Source organism: Drosophila tropicalis, unplaced genomic scaffold (genome assembly GCF_018151085.1).
Source record: "Drosophila tropicalis isolate 14030-0801.00 unplaced genomic scaffold, ASM1815108v1 contig_845, whole genome shotgun sequence".
NCBI lineage: Eukaryota > Metazoa > Arthropoda > Insecta > Diptera > Drosophilidae > Drosophila > Drosophila tropicalis.
The window spans coordinates 2,455,298-2,472,345 of record NW_027173338.1 but is presented as its reverse complement, the minus strand read 5'-3'; the positions used below and the strand labels follow the sequence as shown (position 1 = coordinate 2,472,345).

At 37.9% G+C, this 17,048-nt stretch overlaps 8 protein-coding genes across 8 annotated transcripts; 3 read left to right on the top strand and 5 right to left on the bottom strand.

The window, feature by feature from the left end:
- The first annotated feature begins 463 nt into the window (after positions 1-463).
- Positions 464-1,815, top strand: LOC137580270 (transcriptional adapter 1-like). Its single transcript, XM_068294218.1, has 2 exons — positions 464-1,508; positions 1,569-1,815. Exons 1-2 carry the CDS (start codon positions 670-672, stop codon positions 1,693-1,695), a joined length of 966 nt encoding a protein of 321 aa, XP_068150319.1. The 5' UTR covers positions 464-669; the 3' UTR covers positions 1,696-1,815.
- On the bottom strand, positions 1,709-3,218 carry LOC137580269 (uncharacterized). Its single transcript, XM_068294217.1, has 2 exons — positions 3,013-3,218; positions 1,709-2,952 (listed from the first exon to the last, which is right to left on the bottom strand). Exons 1-2 carry the CDS (start codon positions 3,087-3,089, stop codon positions 1,863-1,865), a joined length of 1,167 nt encoding a protein of 388 aa, XP_068150318.1. The 5' UTR covers positions 3,090-3,218; the 3' UTR covers positions 1,709-1,862.
- Positions 3,186-5,112, bottom strand: escl. Its single transcript, XM_068294216.1, has 3 exons — positions 4,792-5,112; positions 4,516-4,726; positions 3,186-4,459 (listed from the first exon to the last, which is right to left on the bottom strand). The coding sequence occupies exons 1-3, from the start codon at positions 5,049-5,051 to the stop codon at positions 3,563-3,565; spliced, it is 1,368 nt and encodes a 455-aa protein (XP_068150317.1). The 5' UTR covers positions 5,052-5,112; the 3' UTR covers positions 3,186-3,562.
- A 124-nt stretch (positions 5,113-5,236) lies between these two features.
- dgt2 (dim gamma-tubulin 2) lies at positions 5,237-6,108 on the bottom strand. The gene is made up of 2 exons (XM_068294220.1): positions 5,810-6,108; positions 5,237-5,753 (listed from the first exon to the last, which is right to left on the bottom strand). Exons 1-2 carry the CDS (start codon positions 6,039-6,041, stop codon positions 5,302-5,304), a joined length of 684 nt encoding a protein of 227 aa, XP_068150321.1. The 5' UTR covers positions 6,042-6,108; the 3' UTR covers positions 5,237-5,301.
- Positions 6,109-6,214: 106 nt separating this feature from the next.
- LOC137580274 (uncharacterized) lies at positions 6,215-6,775 on the top strand. The gene is made up of 2 exons (XM_068294221.1): positions 6,215-6,443; positions 6,503-6,775. Exons 1-2 carry the CDS (start codon positions 6,429-6,431, stop codon positions 6,740-6,742), a joined length of 255 nt encoding a protein of 84 aa, XP_068150322.1. The 5' UTR covers positions 6,215-6,428; the 3' UTR covers positions 6,743-6,775.
- zuc (Mitochondrial cardiolipin hydrolase zuc) lies at positions 6,740-7,656 on the bottom strand. The gene has a single exon (XM_068294219.1). The coding sequence runs from the start codon at positions 7,563-7,565 to the stop codon at positions 6,804-6,806; it is 762 nt and encodes a 253-aa protein (XP_068150320.1). The 5' UTR covers positions 7,566-7,656; the 3' UTR covers positions 6,740-6,803.
- A 124-nt stretch (positions 7,657-7,780) lies between these two features.
- Positions 7,781-11,061, top strand: LOC137580905 (U4/U6.U5 tri-snRNP-associated protein 1). Its single transcript, XM_068295052.1, has 5 exons — positions 7,781-8,871; positions 8,938-9,485; positions 9,543-10,346; positions 10,412-10,637; positions 10,705-11,061. The coding sequence occupies exons 1-5, from the start codon at positions 7,864-7,866 to the stop codon at positions 10,858-10,860; spliced, it is 2,742 nt and encodes a 913-aa protein (XP_068151153.1). The 5' UTR covers positions 7,781-7,863; the 3' UTR covers positions 10,861-11,061.
- LOC137580906 (protein-glucosylgalactosylhydroxylysine glucosidase) lies at positions 11,016-13,853 on the bottom strand. Its single transcript, XM_068295054.1, has 6 exons — positions 13,751-13,853; positions 13,057-13,436; positions 12,308-12,995; positions 11,730-12,248; positions 11,178-11,671; positions 11,016-11,108 (listed from the first exon to the last, which is right to left on the bottom strand). Exons 1-6 carry the CDS (start codon positions 13,843-13,845, stop codon positions 11,059-11,061), a joined length of 2,226 nt encoding a protein of 741 aa, XP_068151155.1. The 5' UTR covers positions 13,846-13,853; the 3' UTR covers positions 11,016-11,058.
- Between the last annotated feature and the right edge of the window lie 3,195 nt (positions 13,854-17,048).

The following is a 17,048-nucleotide window of genomic DNA, read 5'->3' as shown; positions in this document are numbered from 1 at the left end:
TACAATAAATTAATCGATTTTAGCTAATAACTAAATTTCGTTAAGTCCAAAAACGAGATTTTTAAAATGTTTTTAGTTTTTGCTAAAAATTACATATTCTATGTAAATTTAGTTTATTTATTTAGTTGTGCATAAATAAATCCGTAATGATCAATTTTAACATAACACTTTGTAAGGTTTTGGGTGTGTTTCCCCTTATTTTAAACTTTGTTACAATTTTTTGTTTGGTTACAAAATTTTGTATTTTCTTTCTTTTAAATCTACATTTTTCTTTCTATTAAATCTGTTCAAATAACTAAATGTAAATAATTTGAACGCGAAACGGTTAATAATTATACCGATTTTCTTGGACTTAAAAAATACTAAATATACCACAAAATATATCGTTATCGAAGTGCAACTTAAGATTCGGCGAATTTATTCGTAATCCTCAGCGAACACTGGCAAAATTTGAGCGAATTCGATGTTGTTTATTTACTGTGTGGACCGTGTGATTCTTTTTTACAATATTTAACAATTAAATCTGTTAATATTATATTTTCATTTCATTAATGTGCTGTGGCGTTGAATAGATCTTATACTTGTTTATTTTATTAGGAAATTCTCTCCTATAAGTCAAAAAATAAACATCTCTTGGGTTTGGGATAGTATACAAATAATTGTAAAATCATGTTAACTGATAAAGTGCTAGTCACCAAGGATGCCTTGGCCACGGCTTTGGGTGAGAATTGGGAGCGCTACAGGGCCAACATGAAGAATTGGTTTCGAAATCGTTGGACAAAAGAAGAGTTTGATGCCGAATCGCGCAAAGTAATGAATCCCACGCAATTGCATTTGCACAATCAATTCCTTCTGGCGCTGCTCAACAAAATCGATGCATTTGCTCCGCTGGAGCAGACCTTCACTAATTACCAAGTGCAAAGCAATACCCAAAGAAGCAGCGCCAGTACCAGCGGCAGTAGCAGCAGTCGAAAACGTAAAAGAAATTCTCGTACATTTGCTGATCGTTTGAATTTTGAACTATCCGATGTTTTGGAATTTGTGCCCGAGGATAATATGCAGGTGATACGACCACCAGCTGCAATTGGATCAGCAGCAACTACAGTAGATGGAATGCAACAACAATTGCCCAATCAACGTTACTGTGCACATGAACTCTTCCTGCCCGATGCGGGATTTATAATGGGCCGCTTTTTAATTGGTGCCTGGGAGATTGGTCTCGTTGCTGTCGATGATAATGTCGCTGAATATGTGGCCATGGCTGTTCAGGTGCTGCTTAAAGATCTCTTGGCATCGATTATACGGAAAAGAAAACATTACAAGACAAGCGGTGAAGGTAATTTCTACTATGATGTGGGTGCTCCATTGCGGGATCCATCGCTAAGGAATACTGTCACAAGGCAAAAGGTGGATGATACACCTCTGGAGTTGGACAAGGAGCTAAATACGGCGAATTTCATGAGAAGACAAAATGATGATATAGTTTTTCTATCTGCCTGTGAGGAAGTGTAAGAATAAAATGGCTTACCATGTATTTTTATACATTTAATTGTCAATATTTTTCGCAGTGAGCCCAGTGAGCGCACAGTGATCACTCTTAAGGATTGCCAACAAGCTTTTCGTGACCGCAATCTTATAGGCTCCCATGCTGTCTATTCCATCAATATGGAACGTCTCAATATGATGATGCATTAATATTTAAGTACGATTTTAATTATATATGTATATATATTTAATTATCAAAATAAGGAACAAAAAACAAACATTTCTTTTTGGAAAATTGTATACCAATATATGTATACCAATACATACATATATCGATAATTGTTTTAATTTACACTATTGACTATTTAAAACGAGTATTAACAAAATTCACGTGGCGGCGGATCAAATGGCACCATTCCTTGAGCAAAGAATTCAGCTTTGTAAGCTTCTAATTGTTCCGCCGTTAAATCCTTTAGCTGACTGTATACGCCAAGACCGGATTGTGTTTGTATAGGCTGCTGCAAGGCATGCTGTTGAGGCGCATACACGGCTGATGCCTGACTAAAAATGCCACTTGGTGGCTGCTGGGCTTGAGGAGCAGCAAATCCTGGCATCTGTGGCTGTTGTTGCGTCGGTTGTTGTTGTTGTTGAAATCCGGTAAATGTTGGCTGTGCTTGATTGGCAAAATGATTTTGTTGGCCGAAACCAAATGCATTTTGGCCACCTGCATTTGCTTGTGCAAAAGGATTCGCTTGCTGTGCATTGACAAAGATATTTTCACCTCCAGTATTTGCTTGAGTAAATGGATTTGGTTGCTGTTGTTGCACGTTTTGCGCAAATATCGATGGTTGAGCCTGAGCCTGGGCTTGAGGTTGCTGCCCAAAGATGTTAGTTGTAGGTGCTTGGTGATTGCCAAATATAGAAGCCTGTTGTTGTTGTTGCGGCTGCTGGCCAAATATATTCTGCGTTGCTGCAGCTGCTCCACCAAAGATGCTATTGGCATTTTGATTCTGGGTAGCTCCACCAAAGATACTATTTGTAGTAACACCACCAACACCGGCGGCAGTATTACCACCAAAAATATTACCAGCAGTAAGTGTCGGTTTGCTGAAGATTGATGTCGTTTGATTGGTTAATCCGGTCGAGCCAAAACTATTGCTTGCCACTGGTGGTGCTGATCCGTCAGGTGCATTATAGATCTTGATCATTACATCAATTATTTGCGGCGTCGTTTGTAGTAAATTCTTCATTTTATTTGTGGCCTCCATTACTTCTCTGTTGAATTGTATATGGAATTGATCGAATTGATTATTCCGTTTGGCATCATAGCACATCAGACGAACTTCTTCAAAGGATTGATCCTCAATAAAATTGGGAAAATTAGTTTTATCCTTAAACGGGCCGTAAACCGAAAATGGCCACATTTTGCCATTAAAAGCAGATTCTACATCAGCTTTCAGATATTCCCTAAGAAAATTATTGTTTTAAATATTGGATCGTAAATTTTATTGTAATTAGTTGACTCACTTAATGTCAAAGTGCTCATTATGACATTTAGTTCCATAGCGGCAGCTACCAGTTTGAAAAAATCTGCAAACTCCCATGTTTTGCTAGCAAAAATTTGTCACAACAATTTTCAAATGCAATCACTTGCAAGTCCCAGTGCTGACACTTAGGCTATAGTTATATACATTTAGCGGTTTTGGTAGAGACGTTAAAGTATAAATTTATTTGTTGTATTTAACAAATATAAATAGGGTAACTATAATTCAAATATTTTAGAAGTACGTCATTAGTTTAAGCCTTAGAATAATTTTCTTTCGTTTTTAATCAGCATTTCGACCTATTTAACCCTACAGCTAAATTTCGATTGGTAGCCAGTGTAAGCGATAGAAATTACTTTTTCTATCATCACTGACTATCATCAGCTGTTGGTTGAGCCTTTTAAAAAAAAATAAATATACATATGTATATTAAATACATTCTTATTGTTATATGTATGCATGTACATATGTATGTATGTACATATATACTGCAGTTGTCCATGATCTCAGATCTTGTTTCCTTTTTAAAATTTTCAATTTACACGATCCCAACGCCACACAGTGCTGTCATCACAAACACAAATGAGAATTGAGCCATCCTTGGAGAAAGATGTTTGCCGTATGGTCGAATTGCATTTTGGATGAATCAAATGACTGCATTTAGTTAGATTCGGATCGTTACAGTCGAGGTCCCACACAAATGTAGTGCCCAATTGATTGCCCAAAGCCAAAACCTTTTGCCAGGCATTGAAGGCAAAGCGAACAAACCAAATTTCGCACATCTTGTAATCGAAATGATGCAAGACAGTTGTTGTTGTGGTGGAATCCTGCGGTTTAATCTCATGCATTAGTTTACCAGGCTTCCAGCAGACTATGGAGTTCTCGCAGGATTTTGAAAAGATAAAGTCACCGAACCATTGAACACAATCCACATAATTCCGGTGTATATCGCGAGTTGAAAAATCTGGAAAGTGTTCTTTGATGGTTGGAAATGGGCCGGTCATTTTAGTTGGATTAAAATTGAAGCTAAGCTGGATGGCTTCTTTGATCTCTGGTTTATCCAGGCGCCATAACTTTAAAGAGTGATCCATTCCGCTGGACATAATTCGATCCCCACGTAAGTCGAAATCAATGGACAATACCTCATCGCGATGTCCTTCGACGCCACCAAATACGGCAACACAAACATCCGTTTGAATGTTCCACAGACGCAGCGAATGATCCTTGCTGCCAGAAAGCAGCAATTGGGGTAAGATTGGATGAAATTTCAGCTCATTAATGGCATGACCATGACCAACATAATTTTTGCTACACTGATGCTTTAGCGGATTAAAAATGCGGATCACACCACGGTAACCGGCAGCGGCCAGCACTGGATCCCCAGAAACGGTGTCATAAGACCAGGCGCAAGTATAAAAACTTTCGTCTGTCTAAGGAAAGAACACAATCTTAAAACAGAGATCAAATGACTTGTTTGATTTCTTACATCTGGATCCGCATAGACCTGCAGCAGACGTATTCCATGGTCTGGCTGATCCTCTTCATCATCAGAATTATGTGTCGCATTCTGCTTAACACACTCATAAATGGACACTCGATCCTTGCCCACCGTGGCAAAGACTAATTGGTTTCTATCCAGAAATGGATTAAATTGCACTCCAAAGATTTGATGGTTGTGATCCTCGCGGACATGATAGCTTTAAAGGACATTTGAGAACATCACCATCTGTACATCCCTGACCCTTTTGCTAGTTTCTCCTACCTGTATTTGTAAAGCGGTTGAACGATTTTCGGTGCTTTTGCCCGCCGACAAAGCCGATTTAGTTTTCGCGTATTTGGTGATTTACTACGAGTAGTTGTTGTTGTTGTGCTAAACACACTTGCCGTCTCATCGCGATCCAGTTCTAAGGAAGATTTCGATCTTGTGGTCTCATGCTCTTCCAAATCATGCAAAATTTGATCTTCCAAAGGAGAAAGCTCTTCAATTTGTGACTCGTGTTGACTGTCAAAAGTTTCAGTCATCTTAAAAGATTGCGCTGAACGCTTTTTTCTTACCCAAACTTAATCGACACCGCCGCCACTAGAGGTGGACGAAACCAATAATATATCGATGCCACCACTGCGTCTGACCGTCGTGGGAGCTGACTGTTTAGCTTCCTTAAGGCTAAAAATCACCTTAAGGTTGATTCGCTCGAAAACCTTAAAAATTACTTTTTATTACTTATTTATTATTCTAAACTGTTAAATCAAGATATTACTATTGGATTTCTGCTCAACGGCGATTACTTTTTAAGCTCAATAGTTCATCTAAATATTGTTCAACCTCTCTGTGAGCCTTAACACTGTGCTCTGTTTTGGTCGCAATCTCGTTTGTAAGGAAGCTGCGCAATAATTCTGCTTTCGTTTGCATCAGATGCGCCTGCGCCTGTTGAAGCTTCAATTCGTTAGCCAAATGTGGACCCATTTTGAGGTCTGCTGCTGTCTGAAGTAGTTTACATTTACGGCTCAGCTTTTCCACCAACTTTTCTAAGCAAGCGCGATGTTCTTTTTCTAGTCGTATAATTTCTTTTTGTCCTGTACTAAGCTCACAGTCATTGATAAATGTGTCGGGAAATTCGGAACGTAGTTTACGGCCTTCATCAGCTATTGGTGTAAGTGTTGTGCGCAGATGAGCAGAAAATTTTGACATCAACGCCTTGCGATCAGCGTAATTGAGATCTGTTCCTAAATAAGACATTTATGTGAAACATATCTTTACTGGTTAAACATTTGGTTTATACCTGCCAAATTCTCTTGATTGACTTCTTCACCTTCGCCCGGGCGTATATATTCGCCTATGGAAACTAGTTTTAGAGCTCGCTTAATCTCAGGACTCGGGTTTGGGCCCAAATCCAAAGTGCGGACTAACTCCAGCAAAAGTTTTAATTTCAGCACACGCTTTAGTTCATGGTTACGAGTCTCGATCAAATTTTTTATCTCCGTAGATGAAACCGTGGCCGAAAGGCTGTCCATTTAAAAAATTTAATTGTACTTACACAAAACAAACACTGATTTCAATTTGATGTTTCTTGTTGTTGTCAATCGGGTGCAGTCGAACGATGTCTCATCTCTAATCTCCATTTTGTACTCAATGCTGTTGATTTGAAAAAAGCCGCTTATCTAGCTATAACTCAAATATAATCGATATTAAATGTTCTTTAATATCATTAAAAACAAAATGCATTTTTTATTCCGTTTATAATGTCCTAGTTGTCGTATATTAACATAGTAGATCAATAATAAAATATAGAAATTAATTAAAAGCTTTCCTAGCTAAGCCGCAGAAAAAACGCCAAGTCGTCAGCATCGTTTACTGCTAATATTAACAACACGCGGATAGCAAAACAAAAATAAACAACAATGGATGTAGTTAAGGTAATTTCAAATAAAATTTAATTTGTTAAACTCAAATAAGTCTCGTTCTTAATCATCAGAAACCCAAAAAATCCAAAAAGTCAAAAACACCCAAAGATTCCAGTCAAACACTAAAACTGGCCGCACTGCAAAAGAAACAAAAGGAAGTCGCACGAGTTTTAAATTTAAAAAATGAAATTATCATGAAAGGTTTATCCTATTTGGAATATATGGATTTAAGAGCAGAAATTGAACGACTAAATGGTCTCAAGGATCACTTTACAAGACGTGTAGAGAAATTAAAACAACAAGCTAAATAAATTGCATCAATTTTATTATAGAACATTAAATAAGTAAGTGGTTCAGTTTGAGTTAGTTTATTCATTTCTTTTTGTGTGCAGATACCGTATTAGCTGTCGATTTAAATGCATTCCACATGCGACGAAACTCCGCTTGAAACGATTTGGTCAACACTTTATCTGAGGTAATGATGCAGTTCTCCCAATTGCCTCCGAGTCCCTGTCTGGTCCAGTTAACCGATCCACTTATCAGAATGCTGTTATACGGACGAACAGATTTTCGCTTTTTTAGTTCTAAAATTTCATTAACACGTGCTTCTCCATCAATGACACAGAACTTGTGATGCATCATGCTGTTGCTATCAGGACAGCGCACTGGGACACGGGCACCGACCATGCTGCGAATCTGTGAACCCGACGAGTCCACCATTTCGTGGTCGCTGATAAGTCTAACGATGACACCTCGTTCCAGTGACCGATTTATTGCGTCTATTAGGGTGACTGAAGTTAAAGTGTAAATGGCCAAATCTAAGGAATACTGCGCTTGATCCATCTCATAAGCAATGCGGTGAGTGTGTTTTGAGGTGCAGAATTCATTGCGGCATTGAGAATCTGGAAATATTGTGGGCCTGGGCATCTTATGGGTGTTTTGTAGATGCTTCGCTAAACAACTTCCTCCCTTTTCATTGAAAAAAAGAACCTCGTGTACTTTTCGTTTCGATGTCAATGCATTTTTGCGTACGTAAATATATGTTCTCCAAATAATTTCGGATGCTACACCGATAGTAAGTAACGTCGCAATGGGATGGCTTTTCACAAGAGCAACAATTTCTTCAAAACTCATATCGTTTCTATCTAATATCCTTTATGTCGCTAGGCGAAAATTGTATTTAGCGCCTATGAGTTTTAGCTGAGATAAATAAATGCTGACACAACAGTTCTGTTTATTTAGCGGCAATTTGGCGAAATACCAAGCGATAAAAATCTAGTTTCTACGGCTAGATTTTAAAATGATTAAAAATAGCTATTTTCAATTATTTTGTTTCGATATTTATCGGTGTAGAATATCGACATCACTAGCAAACACAACGTTTATAATATTTTTTTCTAAAAAGGCAGAGAAAAAATAATTAGACTAGAAAATGGGGTCCTCGTCTGCAGGAAAAAAGCACAAAAAGGACAAGAAGCACAGGCATCGTTCGCGTTCCCTGGAGCGCCGTTCAGGTGTCGAGGAGGATGACGTGCAAATTCTAGACAGGCACCATAGACACAAGAAGCACAAGGAGCATCGTCACAAGCATCACAGGCACAGGGAGAGGGAAGGAGGTGAGAGTGCCAGTGCAGGCCGTGCCAGTGAAGTCATATCTCTGGAGGAATCAGATTCCGATAGCTCAGATTGCGTTGAAGTGCCCATAGAGCTTGCGAAAACTAGAGTAAGAGAGAGGGAGCCACCACCACCTCCTACAATTAGAGATAGGGTAAGAGACCGTGAGAGGGATCGTGACACAGAAGTCTCTGCTCCTCCACCTCCGCAGATATCCAAACATTTGGACTACGAGCGTCGTCGTGAGCGTGAGTCGGATCGTGAGCGAGAGTCTCGTAAGCGGATGCTACGTGAAAAGGAACGTCCTAGAGAAAGATCCCGCAGCCAATCCCCTCCACCGCCGTCAACTTCACGAAGGCGTGACGCGGCACCTCCACCACCAACCATATCATCATCATCTTCACGATCCTACTCGCCCATACCCGACAATGGAGCTGGTGATGTTCTGTCCATTGAGGAGACAAATAAACTTCGTGCCAAGCTAGGTCTGAAACCACTTGAAGTGGATAGTGGACCAACTAAATCATCTTCTGCGGCTTCTAGTCATGGTGAATCACATGCCAAATCTTCGGGCGAAAAAGATCTCTCCTCCTACAAGGATGAATGGGGTGAATTTTTGCATAAACCTGCCGATAATATTAAGGAAAAGAAACAGGCAGAAAAGCTTAGAGAAAAACTAAACCAGCGTAAGGAAAAACGTTTTCTCGAAGAGAGATTAGCCCGGATTAAAACGTTGGGTGAATCTGACGAAGAAACCGATAACACATCCAAATGGGTCGACCGTAATAAGCGAGTTGTTAATGAACGGGAAGAGGCAAAGCGAAAGGTAAGAGCATATAGCGCGAAAAAAAATATTCATTTCATTAACTTTAATATTTTATAATTTTCGAAGGCCAAAGAGCTAGAGGAGCTAGACGAGGCATTTGGTGTAGCCGAAATGGTTGAAGAGGAGAAGCAAAAAGCTCGCCAGCGTGCCTATGGTGATGGTAGTTTAAAAGGTTTGCGCGTTGACCATGATATGGATGATTTCGGTGAAGGACGCACTGTTATATTAACCCTTAAGGATCAGGATGTACTCAACGAAGAGGATGGCGACACCCTGGTTAATGTTAATATGCTTGACGATGAACGTTATAAGAAAAATGTGGCCAACAAGAAACAAAATCCTCTGAGTTACGGCTATGATGTCTATGAAGAGCAATACGATGAACTGGGTAATCCCATAGAGCGTTCCATATTGGAGAAATATGATGATGATATCGATGGAAAGCCTAAGAAGCGCAAGAATTTTGTAATTGGTGAAAATGTAGAAGAGCAGCGAGATCAACGACGCAAACTTCTGGAGATAAAAACCAAATTGGCTGGCAAACGTTTGGAAACGTTAGAGGACACGAATTTACAACTGGCATCAGATACATACAGCACGGCGGAGTTGGCTACGTAAGTATTGAAAAATAATAAAATCAAAACAATTCTGTAAATCATTTGTTTGTTTAGGTTTAAGAAACCCAAGAAAAAGGTAAAGAAATTGCGCCAAAAGCTCAAAGCGGAAGATCTAGAACAATTGGCAGAGCCATCTACATCTGGTTCTTCAGATTTTGGCAGTCGTCATGGACGTTATCGTGATGCTGACGATATAGAAATGATAGAAGAGAAACAAGAAACAAAATCCACGCAAATTAAGTTGGAACTCGATGACGATGATGATCTGGAGCGTGTTTTATCCAAAGCACGTAAGCTAAAACAAAAAGAGAATATTATTAAGAAATCATTGCCCATTGATGTGGCCTCTATCCAAAGAGATATTAAGCCAGAACCCGTACAAGAAGGTAACACGGCCACATCGGGCATCATTTTAAGTGGTGCAGATAATAATATTGTATTAAACGCTACGGCTGAATTTTGCCGTACTTTGGGTGATATACCCACGTATGGTATGGCTGGTAATCGTAATGAAGACTCCAACGATATGATGGACTTTGATAATAATGAACAGCAGATGGATGAGCATTTGGATGGTCATGGGGATGAGGCGTCAGTCAGTGGGCATGGCCATGGAACATGGAATTCTGTTAATCCAGATGAAGTAATGCAACCAGCTGATTTTGATAATCTGGGTGACGATTTGGAAGATCGTGCCATATTAGATGAAGAGCCAGATGTGGGCGCTGGTGTGGCAAATGCTTTGAGGCTGGCCCTATCGAAGGGCTACCTCGAAAAGGAGGAGAAAAACAGGCCAAGTAATACTAAAATGGCTCATCTGCAGGCCAAGAATTATTCCATTGAAGACAAGGCAGCTGGGTAAGTTAATCAAGTAAAGTATACTAAATTTTTTAATTATTAATTCCAAATATTCTCGTTTTTAGGGAAGAGGAAAAAGTTGGTCGTCGAGATCGTTTTCATTCTGGTCCAATTATGGACTTCAAAGACAAGGAGACCTTTAAACCTAATGTCAAACTGGATTACATTGATGACAATGGCCGTATATTGAATCTTAAAGAGGCCTTCCGCTATCTGTCGCACAAATTCCATGGCAAGGGTCCAGGCAAAAATAAGATTGAGAAGCGTCTCAAGAAAATGGAACAAGATGGGGTAAGTTGGCAAGAGATGTACGTAAAAATAAATTGCCTAATATCTAAATTAAATAATTCTCTCACAGTTAATGAAGACCATGAGTTCAACAGACACTCCATTGGGTACTCTGACTATGCTACAGCAGAAGCAAAAGGAAACTAAAACCGCTTATGTGGTCCTCAGTGGCAGCAATAAAACTACATCTGGTGTCAGTGGCTCATCGATAGCCAAGTTTAAGTAGTATGACTTTCTATTAAAAAAAAAAAAGAAAGAAAAGCAAACCATAACAGGATAATTTATACCATAACCAAATGCAATAGTAACTTCCCAGAATCCCACAAAATACAATGCACCATCTCAAACCAAATGCAAAAGAAAAAAAAAACTAATTGAAAATATGTAATCCTGATTATTTTTAATTCAAATACAAATGTGAAAACTAGTTCAGCAAATTTATATAGATGGGAGGATCGTCTTTGCGATGAGTGACTATAAAAAAATTAAGAAAATACAATTAAGTGTTGTAGCTAAACAAAATAATTTCCTAGATGTACCTACCATTGAAATTTGTGGCCAACAAAGTTCTTTTGTCACCCTGGAGTAATTCGAATCTTTTGCCAGATTTCTTATAACCACAATCCATAAAAGATGAATGTGATTTATATATCCAACGACATTTGCTCGTTCCATAACGTATATAATTAATCTCCACTTCTTCAACATTGGGTGGCATTAATACACCTGAATTTTCCATTGTTGTTTTATTCCCACTACGATAGAAATCTAATCCACCATAGCCAAAGATTAGAGCTTGTAAAAATCCACCGATGCCGGTTAAGAAATTGGCTGAGCCCTCATAGCCAATGGGCGTTTCACTCCATACCTTGAACTCGGGACGTACATAGCTCTTGTAGCCACGCTCAAAGTATTCATCTGCACGCCAATCCTCCGATGTACGTAAATAGTTGGCCGCAAACATGGACCAAGTCATGGCTGGTCCGGATTCACGTGTGGCATTGGCATAATACTTTAGATCGTTCAGATGTGTAGAGCTGCAATGGAAATTTGAGTTTGAATAATTGTCAGGTCTGATGGAATCTTCGGTCTAACCTTTTGTCGAATCGCAATGGATACCCTAATAGAATTGTATCAGCTTGCTTTATCTCCGTATTCAGTTTATAGCCCTCATGCTGCGGATGATAATCCAGGTCGACATCACGTAGGATTAATAACCGATTGCTAACTTGTTGCCATTTTTCAAAGAGTTCAGTGCTTGAGTTACCGCACATTCCACCAGCCCATGCGGCGAATTCTAAAGCAATCTTTGCCATGGCATTCGTATAGACATTGTCATCGACGTTGGGATGATCCTCGTCGGGACCCATGACATTGAGGAAATGGCACACTTGTTTCAGTTCCTCACAGGCGGCACGGCTAACCAGAAATTCAGCTACTTCGGCAGCTATTGGCCAGGCTTTTTCACATGTCCAATCAAAATCCGCCGATTGTGCAAAGAATTTTTGCAGGGCAAATGAAATATCAGCAGATATATGGATTTCCTGTTGGGCTACTTCCGGACAGCAGGGATTGGTAACCTCTGTACCTGTATAGGCGCTTTCCCAGGGATATCTAATACAAGTAATTAAGTAGTATAAAAGGCTGCAAAATAACCCCGATCTATAACTCACCTCGCTCCCTTGTAACCCTTAGCATAGGCATTATATTTGGCTGCCTCTAATTTACGGCTTCGATACTCCAAAACCTCTTTAGCATAGTCATAGCCGAATTGGGTAACTACCGGCAGCATCCAGATCTCTGTATCCCAAAAACTATGACCCTGATAGTCTGCTTCAAGATTGCCACGTCCCAGGCCAGTTGGACTTAGACCATCGAAGGGTTCATTTTTTTGATTTGTGGTCAAAGATGGCAATGAGCTGGCCAAATAGAATATTCCTGCATTCGCTATTTGCCACAATTCCAGAGCATTGCCAGCAATTCTAATGGAAAAATCATTGTCCCAGAAGTCATGCCATCTCTCGATATGTTTTTGATGCAGGTCCTGGAAGCTCAATTGAAGTGCATCTTGCAGATCCTTCAACGCAACACTTTTCTCTCGATCTATGCAGATTATGATACGATGAGTTATTTCCATCTGCCATGTGGGCCATTCAATTTGTAACGGTTCCTCTAAAGATTGACTGAATAGAATATAAATTTCATGTGGTTGTGGTTGGAATCTTTCGAATTCTAAGACCTGAGTACGACCACGAATTTGACGATAATCTCCTTTGGAATTGCTGCCATTGTTGAGGATGGCAAATTCAAAGGCATCACTAGCATTGCCAGGATGTTGACTCAACTTAAGAAACTGAGGAGCTGCGGAAACGAAGAGAAAATGTTGCAATTTTTCACAAAATTCTACATCACATCAACTTACAATTTGATCTAGCTGTGGTTGCATGTCTAGTGGCCACCACTTCATAGACAAGAGCACGATTAAAATACTTATGTGGATATGATCGCTGTTCAAGAGTAATTCCCAGGTTCTTGTAGTCTTTGCGATAACGAAAATAACCATCTCGCAGATCCATCTCATAAATGGTATCATTCGTTGTAGATAAGTCATCATCATCCGTTGCACATCCGAATCTATCGCAGACTTCTGCACTTATATTGAGCCAATTGGGTATTCGACCTCTTTTGCTATTGCCCCCAGCTCCATTGTAGACTCCATTCATGAAAATGGCATCGCCGAAAACCGTATAACCCAGATGACCATTACCCAAAGTGGGCATAAAATTTAGGTCAGATGGAAGGCTGTAAAATATTGTTTAAAGTTAAACATTTTTTAAATTAATGTATAAGGATCTTTTGGATCTTTTGATTTGAAATATCGATAATCAGTTAAGTTTTTTTCTCGAAAATGAGTCAAATACATAAAATAAGATTTTTCTTATCTGCAAAAAATATAAAGCTTTCCACGACCTATGTATGTATATACAACCGCTTTCTGTTTACCGAATCCCCCTTTGAGGGATTTAGACAATTCCATTGGATAGTGCAAATATTTTAATGATTTCACTTCTTTTAAACTTGAATTTAAAATAATTTTGTTTTTCACCTTAACTTGCCTATGGGTTTGTAGAAGATACGCTTCCGGAGTTTCAGCTCTTGAGAAATTTCCGAGCAGAACTAGTCCCACTGCCAACCAAATGAAAATCAACATGTTTTTCGTTCAAATGTCAAGAATATACTGAAACAAACAATTGATTATAGTCGCTGATTCAAGTGGCTTTCGCCAATTGCTGCAGTTACTTGACAATTGATAAGAAACGATGGTGATAAGTTCATAATCTGTTGAAAGTTTGAAGAACACGGTATGGCAAATTGTTGCTTAATCTATTTAATTGCACTTAGTTTAATAATTTTTTTTTTTTTTTATTTGTGTTTCAGTTATCACTGGAAATTGATTTTAATATGTGTTTAATCAAAGTTGCGATGGATTCATATTGTAAATATTCTAAGAGCTTAAATAGAGCTCTTAATATCAGCAGATATATGGATTTCCTTAATTTATGTTGATCAGTAACGCATTTTTCAGTACTAATGGGCTGATAGAGGGCACAAGTGAGAGTCAAACATTATCACCTTTAGGCACGGAATTCTTTTCTCGCGATGTCAATAATATTTTCTCAAGTCATAACCATTGACTTAGTTTTTATTACACAGAGATAATCAAAGTGAAGATTAGGAATGACCCAAAGAGATAGATGGGGACAATTATGGGAAATCTTCTAATGCCATGAGAGAGATATTCACAGAAGAAGACAAAAAAGTCATTAAAGGTCTCAGGTGATGGCTCTCGGCATGATCTTTGTGTGTGCGTTCTTTGGGTGGGCTATAGTCTAGATTTCTCATTTTTTTTTTCTCATTTTTTTTTATATGATGATATTTTTATAATTTCTAGTTACAAGTAAGTAGCAGCTGAGGGTAATTATGACTTTTGTTGTTGTTGAGTCTAATTACCTTACCTGGCGTAGTTTTATATTGCCCATTCCCACATAGAAATACCTAAATATATGTATACACTTGACAAAAGTAATCGACAGATCTGCCAAAACAAACAAAAAAAAAGTTTATATAAAACTGCTTGAGCTACAATGGGCGTTATGGGCTAATGATCAATCAAATTTATGAACATAATCAAAGTGGTCAAAGTATGATCTGAATGATGTTTAGTAAGTTGTTTGCAAAACTATCATGCTAGTTACAGCTTAGAAGGTTTAATATTTTATGCGATTTCATTAATGATTGTACTATCTGACCGTTATTATTAAGGTGAAACGGAAGATTAATATTGCGAAAATGTTTCTAAGAGGCAAAAGCCTCTTAATCATCGTGAAAAGTCAAGTAAATATTGTCCGTCTGTATCAACTCTTAGATCTTGGTGACTATAAAAGCTACAATCACCAAATTTTGTTTGTAGCCTGATGCATTATGTACGCAGATCAAGTTTGATTCAAATTCTTACCATGCTCATTTTTCACATTCGTAATTTAAACAATAATAATTCGATGGTCATTTAATGATGTTTGACGAATGATATTCTTTTATTAAGAGTAAGTAAGTTAAATTGTGTTCCATAAACAGAACTCGCCTGCTTAAGACACATTGGATTTATGGAAAAAATAAAACATTCTTCTTCAAAAACATGATGAAAGGGCTTTGATTTATTTTTCTCAGTGGTTTTTGTAAATAATAATAGCCATATATCTCCCCAAAAATCAACGCCATCTTGAACCTAACAACGAAGCGTAACCACATATGTACATATAAAAAAAGAAAAAAATATAAATAAATAGAAAAAACAAAAATGCAGAATAAAAGAACCCGACTTTAACCCGACTAGAACCGATACGGCGTGATCATCGTGACTTCTTGCGTGCCAAATTATGTGTTGTGTGTACATACATACATACATATGTACAGCCGATCTTTGTTTATAAAAACCTCCTCCCCCATATAGCATAATATATCTTAACTTTAAAATTTTTAATGACGTTACGCCGCGATAGGTTTTCTGCTCAAGATCCATAAAGAAATGCTCAGGTGTTCGAAAGGAAAAAAAAAAAACTTCTGACTTGCGGTTACTTGGCACGAGATCTGGCATCTCTCTGTGATTTACCCTTTTCGAGTTGTGGCTTCCCCCCTAATGGTATATAAGCTCGTTAGTTTTCAAGAAGTCCAGAGAGGGCTGGGGCTCTATCGCGATGTTTTGGATCGTCGAAGCGTAACTGAAATATTAAAACCATTTTTTGTTGTTGTTTTTTTTTGTCTTTCTTGTTGCTGCTATTTTGTTTTCTGTTGTTAGTCAGCCATTTTGTTGGTGGTTTTAACGTCAGATTTGTTTTTTTTTCCCTTTTTTTTTTTTTTGTTTAGGTTTCTTTCTACTTCTTTTTTGTTTTTGTTTTTGCTAACCTGTTGGTCGAAAAGTCGCGTCGAGAAATTTACGCAACGAAGCGTTGCCAATGAGTTTCCGCTTTTTGTGGTACATAGGCACATGGGCTTAGTCGTTGTCGGCCCAAAATGAACACCAGCAATTGTTTGCTCAAATAGCAATTTATATACATACATACATTTATACCTATTTATACATATGTTTATATGGCAAAACATATTTGTCTACATCACAGATGGACCACAAAAGAATTGAAACATAATGCTCATGGATCTTAATCTCTGCTTAACCGTTTGAGTTTCGCTTAAGCTTTTCCGCTTCATTCCGTTGTAATTCTCAACTAGTTTAAGTATAGAGCGGAATGGGGAATTTAAATCTTAAAGGTGATCCCTAATTTGCAGTCGAATCATTTGGATTTCAAATTGATTTGTCTTACTTCATGCCAATTATTCGCCAGTACGAATGAAAGCTCTACTAAAATTTATTTTATGGCTTGCTTTTATACATATGTGGCTGTAAATGTTTCCTTCCTCTAACAATCTATGCATTTCACACTAACCAACCGAGTGACAATGACTATTTATGTAGTAGTTTTGGCTAAAAGCAATCACTTCTCTCAAACTAAGAAGCAAGTGATTAATGTGAAGCACTTTTTTTATTATTCTCGTATAAGCAAATTGAGTTAGCTCGAAAGTAAATAGCTATTAAATATGATTATATACATACTTACATACATATACATACATATGTATGTAAATATATATCTACCAATATATTTCTTATGACTTTCACAGTCAAAAGTCATTCGACTAGCTTTAGTAAATTACACTATTATTAAATCTATATAATCTATTGATATCTTAACTTTTAAAATATGATATGGCACGAAGTTATTTTTATTTATTTTTTCTTAAACAGGTGCTTAATCTATAAGTTCAGTAATAAATAACTTTCGTTAAGGCTTATGTTTA

Excerpts from the sequence above, each read along its gene's own strand:
- LOC137580906 (XM_068295054.1), bottom strand. The coding sequence starts at position 13,845 with ATGTTGATTTTCATTTGGTTGGCAGTGGGACTAGTTCTGCTCGGAAAT. Across the intron at positions 12,249-12,307 it reads AAGGGTTACAAGGGAGCGAG|ATATCCCTGGGAAAGCGCCT; the intron begins GTGAGTTATAGA and ends TACTTGTATTAG. Across the intron at positions 11,672-11,729 it reads CCATTGCGATTCGACAAAAG|CTCTACACATCTGAACGATC; the intron begins GTTAGACCGAAG and ends TTTCCATTGCAG.
- zuc (XM_068294219.1), bottom strand. The coding sequence starts at position 7,565 with ATGAGTTTTGAAGAAATTGTTGCTCTTGTGAAAAGCCATCCCATTGCG.
- escl (XM_068294216.1), bottom strand. The coding sequence starts at position 5,051 with ATGACTGAAACTTTTGACAGTCAACACGAGTCACAAATTGAAGAGCTT. Across the intron at positions 4,727-4,791 it reads CAACCGCTTTACAAATACAG|CTATCATGTCCGCGAGGATC; the intron begins GTAGGAGAAACT and ends TGTCCTTTAAAG. Across the intron at positions 4,460-4,515 it reads AGGTCTATGCGGATCCAGAT|ACAGACGAAAGTTTTTATAC; the intron begins GTAAGAAATCAA and ends TTCTTTCCTTAG.
- LOC137580270 (XM_068294218.1), top strand. The coding sequence starts at position 670 with ATGTTAACTGATAAAGTGCTAGTCACCAAGGATGCCTTGGCCACGGCT. Across the intron at positions 1,509-1,568 it reads CTATCTGCCTGTGAGGAAGT|TGAGCCCAGTGAGCGCACAG; the intron begins GTAAGAATAAAA and ends TATTTTTCGCAG.
- dgt2 (XM_068294220.1), bottom strand. The coding sequence starts at position 6,041 with ATGGACAGCCTTTCGGCCACGGTTTCATCTACGGAGATAAAAAATTTG. Across the intron at positions 5,754-5,809 it reads CAATCAAGAGAATTTGGCAG|GAACAGATCTCAATTACGCT; the intron begins GTATAAACCAAA and ends TGTCTTATTTAG.
- LOC137580269 (XM_068294217.1), bottom strand. The coding sequence starts at position 3,089 with ATGGGAGTTTGCAGATTTTTTCAAACTGGTAGCTGCCGCTATGGAACT. Across the intron at positions 2,953-3,012 it reads AATGAGCACTTTGACATTAA|GGAATATCTGAAAGCTGATG; the intron begins GTGAGTCAACTA and ends TAATTTTCTTAG.
- LOC137580905 (XM_068295052.1), top strand. The coding sequence starts at position 7,864 with ATGGGGTCCTCGTCTGCAGGAAAAAAGCACAAAAAGGACAAGAAGCAC. Across the intron at positions 10,347-10,411 it reads ATTGAAGACAAGGCAGCTGG|GGAAGAGGAAAAAGTTGGTC; the intron begins GTAAGTTAATCA and ends TCTCGTTTTTAG. Across the intron at positions 10,638-10,704 it reads AGAAAATGGAACAAGATGGG|TTAATGAAGACCATGAGTTC; the intron begins GTAAGTTGGCAA and ends ATTCTCTCACAG.